The sequence below is a fragment of the Pyrus communis genome, chromosome 13 (genome assembly GCF_963583255.1).
Source record: "Pyrus communis chromosome 13, drPyrComm1.1, whole genome shotgun sequence".
NCBI classification, from domain to species: Eukaryota; Viridiplantae; Streptophyta; class Magnoliopsida; order Rosales; family Rosaceae; genus Pyrus; species Pyrus communis.
In genome coordinates, this window is record NC_084815.1 from 16008278 (window position 1) to 16021620 (window position 13343).

Consider the following 13343-nt stretch of genomic DNA (forward strand, 5'->3'; position numbering starts at 1 on the left):
CCATCTGGACCACACACACACCACTCTCATTGACTCTCTCTCTCCTCCCACTCGATTTTTCTTCATTTTCCGTACAATTGTACGGTCAACTGGTGAACCAACCATTTTGTGCACAGATCGAAGCTTTGAAGGTGATATTCGTGTTCTTTACGAGCCCAAGAACTCATTTATACCTTTGGTTAGACGTGAAGACTTCGAAAGCTTGGGAACCAGGAAACCCCGATGTGGTGCACAGTGACTCCGTCGTGATCGCTGAGGTTTCATTGAATTTTAAGGTTCTAGTGAGCCTTACGATTGCTTCTTGAAGCTCAAGGAGGAATTTTTAAAGGTTTTGGACATCAGGAAGCTCAATTTTGGCGAGTTGTAGAGGTAGCCGGATTATCAAGATTTTTCCGACAAGATTCCGTGAGTTTTAGGGCATAAAAGTGGTAAGGATGTGTTCCTTTCATCCTAAGCTTCATTTTGGTTTAAATTTCATGGATTTTGGTGCTTAAATGAGTTAGATATGACGATTAGAAGTTTTTCCATAAACTGGCAGTCGCAGAGGTCACCGGCGCCAGAATCCGACGAACCATCGAAGACAAAGGAGAATATTCTGTCAATTTCGGCGGAATATGCTAACGGGGTAAGGTAACAGCATTAGTTTTTAGATGGAATATGTTGTTATTTAACGGAATATTCCCTAACGCCGTTAGGGTTTCCGTCCAGGGTGCCAGGCACGTGCTTACGTGTCGCCGTGCCTTGGCCGATGCGTGGGACATCGGAAAATTTTTCTAAAAATATGGGGTTGTTTGTGGGGTTGTATAGGCCACGATGGTATATTCAAATACCTAAATTAAGTAACATATGAGAAGTTATTACCTAGTTTTGTGTATGTGCTTAAAAATAACGTTAAAATAGTTGTTTCGCATATAAGTGAGACTTTTCCAGAGGATGAGCGCAGTCAAGTGAGACTCGGGGGCTACGAGCTGTCCATATATCAGTGAGTGGGCTTTTGGTTTTCAGTATATATATATATATATATGCTTGGTATTTTTCCGAGAAAATGTGTCTAAATGGACTTGTGTTTTAAAATGCCATGCCAAATGTTTTATACTTAGAATATGCATTTAGTAGTTGCACATAATTATGTTTGACGTTGCGGACGCTCAAGTAAGTTCCAGGTGAGTTTATAGATTGTGGATGTGAGTTGCATGATTATCCTGAGATGTATTTATAGCTTACAACCTGCACCCCGGTGTTATTGCTCCCGCCCGTGATCAGGGCACAGTCATTCATGTGATGTTCACTTCATGCACCATATGCTCACCTTGGATCCAAGTTAGGTGCATGGTCCTGTTGTATAGACCACTATAGGTGGTTCCGACTCGTAGGTGACCCGCGATTATTCGCACAGTCTTCACGTGATCGTAGCACTTGAGCGTATTTATTTACACCTAATCCTGTTGTACATATCACTTTGGGTGGTTCCGACTCATGTGCAGGCATACTTGTTGAGCTATTGGTTGAGCCATACAGGTCATATTAGGTGACTCCGGCTAGATGGATGAGCTATAAATTCAGTCGTACATGTCATATTAAGTGACTCTAGCTGATATATCATTTGCATTGATTTATATCACCTGGCTTACATATTTTATGCTGAGATATTTGACATGGCATATATGTGGATTTTGCTATTCTGAGCATGGTTGTGGTATAGATATGTTTTTTAATTTCTGGGAAATTATACAGGTTTTAGGGTGAGGGGTTACTATCTTTGACAATTGAAATGGTTTTGAAAAGCTTTGTTTTTGCCTACTCACAATTTCTGTTTTGAGCTCCTCCAGGTTTTAGGTAGAAGTGCTTGTTGGTGGCTTACAAGGAATTGACGGTGGTTGTGACAAATTATCACTAATGTAGGAACACCTCTGGTATTATATAATTAGTAGTTATCTTGTTGGACTGCACTTAGGCTACCTATGCTCTGATTATGGTGTATCACACTTAAATATCAGGATTTGCACTTATATTTGCTTAGTGTAAAGTAGCTAGCTTGGTTCTTAGTTATTCACATTTCTTTATATCATTATCATTTCCGCACTACGCACATGGCTACGTCACCCTCACGTGATGGCCAACATGCCTTGATTTTGGTCAGGGTGTGTCATGGCAGGTATGGACCGATTCCAATTGTTTGAGAATAGAAATGGGGTGGGGCGGGGCGGGTTAATAGTATTTAAGGGGCAGGCCGAGTCCTAGGATTTGGAATAACAAGGCTCAGGACTGCCCGTTTCTAACTATAACAACAATTTCCTAATTCTCTAACCCTAATCCATTATCCATCCCATCATCCTTTGACTGATTTCTTTCGTGAACTTAAACCAAACTCCCACTCTAGTCATCTCCTTCACCACCACGATAGCCCAGCAACCTCGATTGTCCTCCTCGAGTCCTCAACAACATCCCAGAACCCAGGCACCCGCACCCCTCATCTTCTTGATTTTGTGATTTCATTTTCGTTGAATCTCCAATGCGATGACAAGTTAAGTTTCTTTTGTTCTCTGTTTCTCAAGCGTTTTGACCTTGGCTCACTCACTGAGCTACTCTGGTTTAGACACATTATGCATCACCTATTCCATGTTTTGACCTTCGCTCCCTCGATGACACCACATATTCCTCGTTCTCTTCTCCTTCCCACCCTCGAATTAATTGCACCGATTGCTTCAAGATCTCTGCTGAACTGATCTGGATGGAGCCTCGTGTTATCGTTGATCTGAGTCAGATTGGAACCTCGCGCCAGCGTCGTCGATCAGAGTCGAGAGACAGAGATCTTGATTTGGGATTGGGAGAGATAGGCAAGAGAGATAGGGATCACAACCCTTACCGATTCACCACCAGTGGTTCAACTCCTCATCAAATCCTCACTCAAAAGATAACCCCCAATTTTCATATTCAATTTAGGATTAATTGCCAAATTAATTGCAAGATATTATTTCACATAATATCTTGCAATTATACTCATAATTCCACCATATATGGCCGGTCCTTATTCTCCAAATAGGGCCCATGCCATATATGGTGGAATTATGAGTATAATTGCAAGATATTATGTGAAATAATGACCGTTCATGCAGTGGGCAATCAACTTGGTAAAACTAATGTCGCCCACTACTGGGGTCAGAGGCATGATGATCGTGGTAGCTGACTACTTCACTAAGTGGGCAGAAACAGAGCCTACGGTAACCACAACTCAGACGGACATAGAGCGCTCCATATAGAGGAACACCATTTGCTGATTTTGTATCCCTCAATCCATCGTCACAGACAATGACTCGCAATTTGTAAGCAAATATTTGGTGAAGTTCTTCAAGAAATATGGCATCAAGCAACACATGTCCACGCCAAGGTATCCCTAAGGCAATGGGCAGGCTGAAGCATCCAACAATACGATTCTCGACTACCTTAAGAAATCCCTTTCCAACAAGAAAGGAAAATGGCCAGCCGAACTTCCCGGATGCCTATAGGCGTATTGCGCATCCAAACGACGAGCAACTGACGAGACTCCTTTCTCTTTGGCATTTGGTTCAAAAGCAATCATTTATCCTAATGTCATCGTGGCAAGTATCAGTGCTCTATTGCCAAGCATCGAGCATAACAAAAAGGAGATGGCCATAAACTTAGAAATGGCAAAGGAGAAACGTAAGAAGGTTACCACCCGCATCGTAGCCTACCAGCAGCAGTTCCTCTCCAACTACAACAAAAGGGGCCAAGATTCAACAGTTCTAACCTGAAGATCTAGTCCTAAGAAAAGCTTGGCACACGCGTCCATGTCTTCAAGCAGATCTGGCTTAAAAAATGTACAAATCTCAGCAACTTTTCTAAAAATAAGCTTGGTGGATTTCTCACAACTACCCACGCGAGCAGTCTCTTCTTTCTCAACAGGTGAACCAGTCTAAGTAGCAAGAGGAACATGCCTTGTTGCCACTTTAGCAGTAGAGTCCACTTTATCACCATTCATAATAGCAAGCCTCTCCGAAAGTGAACTAAACTTAGCTCCCAACAAATGTCTTGGCATAAATTTCTACATTGGGGGCACAGCAGAACCTTTATGATGAGCAATTATACCAGCAATTATACTAGCTACATTCGGCATAATAGGCGTAGTCGGCTCAGATCTAGCGGCTTCATATTTCTTCCCCTTAGAAGAAGTCAGGTTAATCACAAGCCTATCGGTAGCAGGCGGACCCTCATGAGCAGCGGACGAAGTCTTTGGCTTCTTCTCAAATGGCATCTCTTGAGTAGGTGGGGAAGATCTTTTCGTTCCACCTTCATTCGCAGCAAGCTCCACGATAACGATTGGGCGAGCTAATGCCTCAGTTTTGATCCACTTTATCTCCTCTCTCGGGGGGGGCAGCCCACCTTTCTCTTGGCAAAAATCACTAAGCAGCCAACACCATTCACAGTACTCAGCGGAGATACCTAAAGCAACATACACCTTATTCATATCTGGGGAAGTCTGGGAAGTTGAGCCGAATTCCGAATCTACATAAGCAGAAAAGGATAATTGAGCTGAATTCTGAATCTATATAAGCAGAAGACGACAATCAACAAATCAGAGATCAGCTCAGCAAAAGCACAAAGTAGCCTAGAGACTAAGTAGTCAACTTACCGATGATGAAAATCATCGGAATGCGCAGCTCAGGGGAAGAATCAGACTTCCACTCTCCACTTATCTCCAAAGTCTCCTTGGCCCAGTTATGATCTCCCTTGCTCGAATGATCGAAGAGCCTATGGTGGGATAGCAGCTACCCAACTCCGTCAATGTTGCCCATGTCAAAGAAGTACCAAAATTCGTTGACGGTCAGATCCAAGTCAAAGAATTGGCTTAGATTGAGGAATCCCACCATCACACGGACCACATTGAGAGAACACTAAGTGGGGGCATACTTCATGGAGCAAAGCACTTCTTGGAAGAAACGTGGCATGGGAAAATTAAACCTTAACTTGAAGTAGTAGGGGTGAAACTTGATGGCTCTCTGAGCCCCACCACATCGCTCACGACTGCTACCCTCTTTGACATGCTTCACACGTACCCTAGACGGAATAACGTGCCTATATGCTTCAAGAAAATGTTTGAATGAGTGATTGGAGCTAGTTTTGAAGTGAGCAGCCTTGAAGTAGTCCACTTTATCTAAAGACCCACCTTGGCGATACAATGGCAGCACATGCAGCATACTATCGTTACTCTTGTGGCTTGAAGAAGACATACTCGAAGAAATTCTACCAAGATACAAGGAATAATCATTAGACGGCTGCACAAAAAAAAAAAAAAAAAAAAAAAAAAAAAAAAAAAAAGGTAAAAAACATCGGGCCCACAACCCAAGAATAGAAGCCAAGGAAGCCCAGCCTACGCTGGTTCCCATCTCTCCTTCTCGGCCTAACATGTCAGGCGACCTAGTGCACTAGGAGGCCTAGAGCGCCAGGCGCTGTCATTATCTAGGCCCAAAGGCCTTGCAGCCCAATCCAAAAGGAAAGGCTGACGCCTTTGCACCTCCCTCTCTCTTACCTTTCCTGCATGGGCCCAAGCCCAGCGACCCAAAGATCAGCGCCCCAGTGCCTTATAACCTCGGCCCAAGCTAAGAAGTTCCTGACCCAAGCCTAGCCCTAACTTGCCTTTGCGGTCCATGTCGTTGGACAACCGCCACACCAAGCCACCCATGACAACAATGTCGTGGCCCTTCCCAGCAACTTTTTTACACATCCTCGACCCCCGTCGAGCCAAATTTCAAACCCCGAGGCTTTAAAAAATTACGTAGACAAGGAAAAATTAATTTTTTTTTCTTACCTTGGTGCGGCGTGAAGATGAAGAAAGCAATGAAAATGGTCCTTTGCATGGATAAGTGTAGAAGATTGCTAGGGGAGGGGTAACAGATATCCTCTAGCTTTCTCTCTCTTGTAGGGTAGAATAAAATGCTCTCTAAAGTTGATTTAATCATCTACTTAAGGTAGACTTAAATAGACTTTGGAAGTGATTTATTTCCCTTTCCTAGAAGGATCTAATTTCCAATTAATGTGGGAATCTACATCAAAATAGGAAACAATCTTATGTTTCCTAAAGTAAGGGAAGATCTCTACACCTGTTGCCTTTTCCTGTGAGCAACCTTGAAGGTGTGAGCATTTATGGAGCCAAAAAAATCAAGAAAATTAGGAAGATGACACGTGAACTTTTGGGTGAAAAGGACAAAATTACCCTCGAGACGCATCGGGATTCCCACGCACACGCAATGAACAATAACAGCTCAATTAAGGAAGAGTCAAAGGTGATCAAACTAGTATTTATTTAAATCCCTCTCATCACTCCTCATCAAATCTTCACTCAAAAGGTAACTCCCAATTTTCCTATTCAATTTAGGATTAATTGTCAAATTAATTGCAAGATATTATTTCTCTTAAATCTTGCAATTATACTCATAATTCCACCATATATGGCCGGTCCCTATTCTCCAAATAGGGCCGGCCACTCCCCTATAAATAGTCATGTTCTCCCACTAAAAAGTTAAGTCATTTACTACCCACAAACTCCTAAACACATGCTTTTTAGAATTCTAACTTTAGCATCGGAGATTCTTCGGCCAAAGCCCATCCCCCATTCATTATGGGCGTGTAAGGCTTTTGGCCTTAATCTTAGGTGTTACTATTTTGCAAGTGCATTTTCGTCAAATGAGAAGACGATAGAAATTTGCATCCACACTATTTGTGTTTAATTTTAAATAAAAAAAGTCAAATGATTTCTGACCGTACGATATACGATGAATAACTAAAAGGTAAGGATCCCTACTATCTCCATAATTTGAATCTGGATGGGATCCAAATCCTTTCAAATGCACTGCACACGCCACCATCTAGAAGTCATCATATTTTACAATAGGCGCATTTGGCGTGTCTGAATCAAACATTAAAAAACAATATCCCCTTCACATGTTGTGTAACATTTTCCAGGAAGCAAACTCACACCCATAGACTGATAGACAAAACGTCCGCGCACACATTATGAATACAAGTCTATAAATATGCATAACATTTTACCACCATTCCACAAACACAATTATCTACCTCCCAATCCATTTCTGAAGCGAAACCCTTAAAAGAAAAGGAAGAATATTGTTGATTTCTTATTTCCAAGTAAAAGAAAATAAAAATGGCTGAGAAAGTAGTAGCTGAGAAGTACCACCAGTTGGAACCAGCAACTGGGCACTCCGGAGGTGATCATGAAGCTTCAGCCACAACGCAATCTGAGGAGCTCAAACGCCAGAAGAGAATTAAGATGTACAAATACATTGGCATTTTCATCGTCTTTCAAATCGTAGTCATGAGCGTTTTTGGTATGACTGTGATGAAAGTTAAGTCTCCGAAAATCAGGTTGGGCAACATCTATGTCCTCAGTCTCAACTCCGTCCCAGCAGCACCTTCATTCGACATGAGCTTCGTAACCCAAATCAGAGTCAGGAACTTAAACTGGGGTACCTTTAAGTTTGATGCCGGCATGGCCACGTTTATGTACCAAGGTGTGCCTGTTGGGCAAGTTGCTATTCCGAATAGCAAAGTCCGAATGCGATCCACAAAAAAAATTGATGTTGTGGTGAGCGTGAATTCTGCGGCATTGCCGAGCAACTCCGCTCTTGGAAGTGAGTTGAGCAACGGGCTGCTGATGTTGAGCAGTCAAGCCAAGTTGAGTGGAAAGGTTACGTTGATGATGATCATGAAGAAAAACAAGTCTGCTGAAATGAGCTGCTCTATGGTGTTTAATTTGGCAGCAAAGTCTGTCCAAAATTTGGACTGTAACTGATAGAATATGGCTATACCATGAGCCAACTTTATGTTTTTTGTTTTCAGATTTGTTTTGGTTTTTATTGGCATAATATTCACAAAATCTGTCATTACTTTCTTGATGTTTTGAATTTTTTTGAGTTGTGCCCGCATTACCAAGGAAGTTCTAAATTCAAACTTAGTAAAACAATTGCTCGATAAAAATAAATAGAGTGTATATGTATTTGAAATGTGAACGTTATGTCACATATAACACTAAAAATATAAAATAAATAAAAAGAAAGTAAAATGGCATAGCTACAGTTAGTGCCAAAGGGGAGTGTTTGAACTTAGAATTTGAGTCTTTAACATTGGGCAACCAATTGGGACTTGGACTTTCTTTCTTGTAGTTGTTGGCACTGGAGTTTGATTTTTCAGCTTTGAATATGATTTTTTCGATGTGTTGCTTCAAAAGTCAAAGTGAAGTGGTCAAGTTTTGTCATCGTATTGCACACATGCCATATGAGATGAAAGTGATGGCATGTCAAAAAATGAAAGTCATGGAAATTGAATTTAGGTATCGATAATGTTGAAAATAAAACATCACACACAGTATAACTTGGGACACTCCTTAAGCCATACCTTGAAACTCTCGCAAGAATAGAAGCCCAGCCAAATGTTGCAGACGGACAAGTTCTCTTGTACCAGGTGTCTAACGAAATTTGGATCATTAATGGGCAAGTTCTCTAACAGAGGAAAAAAAAAATATGAATTGCAAATTTTGTACTAAGTATTAAGTAATGCCATTGCGGAATTTTTTTTTTTTTTTTTATAATAAATTTATTACTGAATCACTATAACAAATTAAAAAATAATAAGTGCTAAGGTCATCTCCAACTGAAAGGGTTATATTTAGCACCTGTCTAGATTATAGCCATACAAGAAATTATTTTTTAATAAAGAGTGTTAGACTATATTTATATACCATCTCCAACTGAAGGATGCTATTTTTTTGCCCCCTCAATAATTTATTATTTTAATTAAGTTTGTTCTTTAATTTTATTGGTTAATTGAATTAAATTATCATATTAAAATAAGATTTCCGAACATATTTTGAGTGCCACTTGTCACTAAATGAATAAGTCTCTGGACATATTTTGAATGCCACTTGAAGATGTGGCCATTTGTTGAAAAACATTAAAAGAAAGATTATTGGAAGAGATAAGAGACGGGTGTGTATGAAAAAAGTGTTTGAGGTGAATATAATGTGAGGAATTAAAATAAAATGAGGTAAAATAATATAGAAGAGTTAAAATGAGGTGAGAAATTGTGTCGAAATGTCTTAGGTATTTATAGGAAAAAATTAGAAATTTTAATTTCATCTTAATAAAAAATAAAAAATAAAAAATCTAGCTGGGCCCAACTAAAAGGGTTGACTGGCATGCTAAAGATGGCCAGCCCGCTAGCCTTATGGCTAGATTTTCACTCGGTGTGTCCTAAGAATTTTTTGCCCAAACCTCCATTGGAGATGGATTTTGTGTCAAAAAGTGTTATCATTTGGCCTATATCCTTATGGCCTGCTCGATTAGAGATGGCCTAAGTGAGTGAGAAAATATGACATTGTGTACATAGCGAGGCACTAGAAAGAAAATTCACAATTGGCATTAATTTTGTCGGAGTAATATTTATCTATTTCAGAAATACTGGCCACTTATGCATTTGTATCTTGTTTCGAGCCAGTTTGGCTTTTTATTATTCTTGTTGAGGATGTTCGTGTATTTATATACCCATTAATTTCAATTAATATAAGTATCGCTTGATAATAGTAAATAAATAAAATGCTTGTCGAGTGTTATACCACTTAAGTGTTACAAGTAATATAGGTGGACGCGCAACATGATTGATATGTCTTAATTTTAAAATATAAATATAAATAAATATATATTATAATTTTAATGAAATTGCACCATGTGACCATAATCCGAATACGCAAACAAAAAAAAAATAATAATAATAAATAAAAATTCTCCTTATGTCATGGCCAGAGTAGCAACCAACAAGGCGAAGACATAAAGAATAATAAAACAAGCGTCTTTTATGCATTGCATACAGCTTTATAATGAAATTCATTTTTTACTCACTTAATTATCAAATTAAATATAGGAAATAGTATCCAACAAAATAAGTAGCAACTAACAAGAAATAGTATCCAACAAAATAACTTAGCATTGAGAGAAAATACACAAAATATCTAACAATGGGTGAAATTTTATAAATGTATTTGTTTCTGTAGTAAAGAACCTATAAATAAAGCCACAAGTCAAAGCACCTTTCAATCGGATGCTGATGCAGTTGAAACCAGGTATATACTTACTCTATCCAGTGTTAAATTTGCACCATACAGATTTTATCCTCGATTTTTTAGAAACATTTAACTTGATTGGTAATTATTTAAGCTCTTTAAACTAGGGGTGGGCAAATGTGTCCTGGACCCACGGGTCGAGGCGGATCCATGGGATTCGAGGTAGGTATGGGGTGGGTCCAAACATTATAAATACAAAACGGGGCGGGATGGGTCCAAGTAAATAACGGGGCAGGGCAGTTCTAGAAATTGGAGAAAACGGGCCCCCGACCTAGACCGTTGATTTCCTACCTTGATTAAATCTCTACCATCTATCACCCTCTTTCTCTCTCTTATTATTGTCTGAATTGTCTCGTCCCAAGACTCCCAATGTTCTTAGGCCTAATTCACTCAACTTTCCCCTCTCTAGAATTCAACCCTCAACCTCGAGGTCTCTATCCCGACTCCAACACCACATCTGTTCTCCTCAACACAACCACCACCATCTATTTTCCTCAATGCCTACAGACTCTATCTCCCTCGAATTCCTAACTAGAGCACTCACAAAAGGCAGTGACTTTCTCTTCCCTCGACCTCTCCTTATTAAATCTCTTTTCCTCTTTTGTCTCAGACCTCAATCTTGAGCCCAGGCTCTCATCTCCATCCATCGACTGTCTACACTTTCTCGTTCTCCCTCCCACCCGCAGTAACTAAGTTGACCTCGACTGTGTTGACATCACAGTAGCCAGCCACCGTCACCATCGTGGTATCCTCTCTTGACTCTCCACCGGTCCTCCCAATCACAAGTTTCGACCACCACCACATCATCCCCACCATCGAGTACACCACTATCATCCTGCAAATCCCAAGGTAATTTATGAATTAGGGTTTCTAATTTAGGAATTTAGGATTTTTACATAAGCTTTTCAATTGATTTAGGAATTATGTGGGTTTCTGATTTAGGAATTATGTGGGTTTCTTATTTGGGAATTTAGGGTTTTTGGGGCTGTGATTGCATAATAAGTGCTTTTGGGAAAATTTGCTTCTGGGTATGTAAAATTTTGTTTTGATTCATCAACTAGTGTAATTTGTAATGGCATTGGGGGAGGTCTTGGATCCATGAGGAAGATGGCATCTCTCTGTTTCGATTTGTATGTCAGGATCAGCGGCTTCAACCGAAGCTGCTAGTGTGGCTGGGCTCAAGTACGAATTGCAAACTCAATGAGGTTGTCCTTTATGTGGCTGACCAAAAAAAAAAGATATTGGACCCGTGGACCCGGCCCGTTTCGACCAATTTCAAACAAGCCGGGTTAGGTCCAGTTCCAAATTCTCAAAACCTATTACCCAGCTCGGCCCGTCCCGTTACTATTTACAATGGGTAAGGTTCGGTTCCTCTAAATTTGGGCCTGATCCAGCCTATGTCCATCCCTACCTTAAACCCTCAGCCATATTTACATAGTCAAGTCTTCAACAACATTCATTCTTCAAGTACCCAATACTTCTTGTTTGTATTTAGGGACAACAACAACAACAATAATAAAGTCTTATCTCAATAAATGAGGTCGGTTTTATGTATTCTAGAATGCTATTATGCTCGGTTTTGCGCCAAGTCTTCATTTAGCTCAAAATACTCTCTTTTCTTAAAGTCTCTTTCTAAGGAGGGTGTAGTCAACTTAGAATTTAAAGAATTTTAATAGACTAATAGCACGTTTACGTAAGGGTAATCGGAATCAAGAAACGGAATTGAATTCCGATTACGGCATACTCCGGTGTTTACCAAATCTGAAGGAATCAAAATTTAGTGGGTCCCACATAAATTTTGGAGTCCAATTCCAATATTTGGCTGAATTGGATTCCCAAGTTAAGGAAGGTATTTGGATTCCGGGCAATCAGAATGCTAATTTTGTTCCCTTTATGCCCTCACTTACTTTCATTATTTCCAAGATTAACCTTTTAACCCTAGACTGCCATTTTCCTTAAAACGCAACTTCTTTCTCTCCTCTCAGCTGCAGCTCTTGTCACAATTACGGATAGGTAAATCCCTACTTCTTCTGTGTTTTTATCTCTATGTTGAATTTTTTGCTTTGAACTACACGACTAATGAGTTTCTAGATGAAGACTCTGACCTCTGATAGAAAATAAATGAAAGATTTTTCGCATCCTGCTGAATCTTTCATTGCTTCCTTCACTTCACTTCACTTGTTAGAGAGAGAGAGAGGCTGAGTTGATTCTTGCCCACTAGTTCTTCTAAGTTTTTTACTAATTTCAATAAGTTGAAAACTTTGTTATTGGTTTTTGGATTTGTGAATTGGGTCTGATTTCAATCCAACAAGTGAATGATTGAATAAGAATATAACTGGAAAAAGCAAACATTCTCTGGAATCTAAGGCGTGAAAGGGAATATGTAGGTGCAGCATCAGTAGATGCAGCATCACTAATGCATCATCAGTAGGTGCAGCATCACTGGTGCAGCATAAGTAGATGCAGCATCACAACAGGATGGCAAAATTATTTAATGCAACATCAGTAGCTGCTGTTCTTCTCCATCACTGCCCAGACTTGGGTGGTCCTTGAAGATCCTTGTATTATGGCAAACTTAACTTTTCACTCGAAACCGCACCAAACCGCACCGCGCCCACCCCTAGAGTCTGTCTTGCGCCTTTGATTGAGGTCTGGGGAATATGGGTCATCAAAATAGGCAATTTGTCTTGTGCCTTTGGTTGAGGTCTACCCTTGAGGTTAGACGCTTGTGTTCAATTATAAAATGTTATAAATTACTAATTACTATCTCTGTCTTTAAAGACTTAATTTCTAAAATTTATTTTGCACCAGAGCTGAGCATTTTGTGCACTTTGATATCAACTGCATATGTTATAAACTTCAGCTCTTTTGTAGATTGAAGATGTTTATGAGACTTTTTATGATACGTGTGGACAATATTGGCCTTACATCAATCATTATAATCTCGTTGCAATCATTCTAATGCAAATCACTATGATTGGTCTTTTTGGACATCTATTGTTCTATTGCATGTTCTAAATTTATGTAATTTACTTGAATTATTTGGTTGTTAGGAACTTATTGAGTACCTGTGATATGATGTTATGATGTTTGGGCAGGTTAGGAATATTTTGTTGACAATCTGATGTGTAGGCAAGTTATGAATATTTTGTTTATAATATGATGCCTATGCAGGGTATGACTAGTTTGTTTA

The 13343-nt window shown here is 39.7% G+C and overlaps 1 protein-coding gene across 1 annotated transcript; it reads left to right on the top strand.

The window, feature by feature from the left end:
- The first annotated feature begins 7074 nt into the window (after positions 1 to 7074).
- LOC137713951 (late embryogenesis abundant protein At1g64065-like) lies at positions 7075 to 8151 on the top strand. Its single transcript, XM_068453313.1, has one exon. It carries the CDS (start codon positions 7181 to 7183, stop codon positions 7826 to 7828), a length of 648 nt encoding a protein of 215 aa, XP_068309414.1. The 5' UTR covers positions 7075 to 7180; the 3' UTR covers positions 7829 to 8151.
- The last annotated feature ends 5192 nt before the right edge of the window (positions 8152 to 13343 follow it).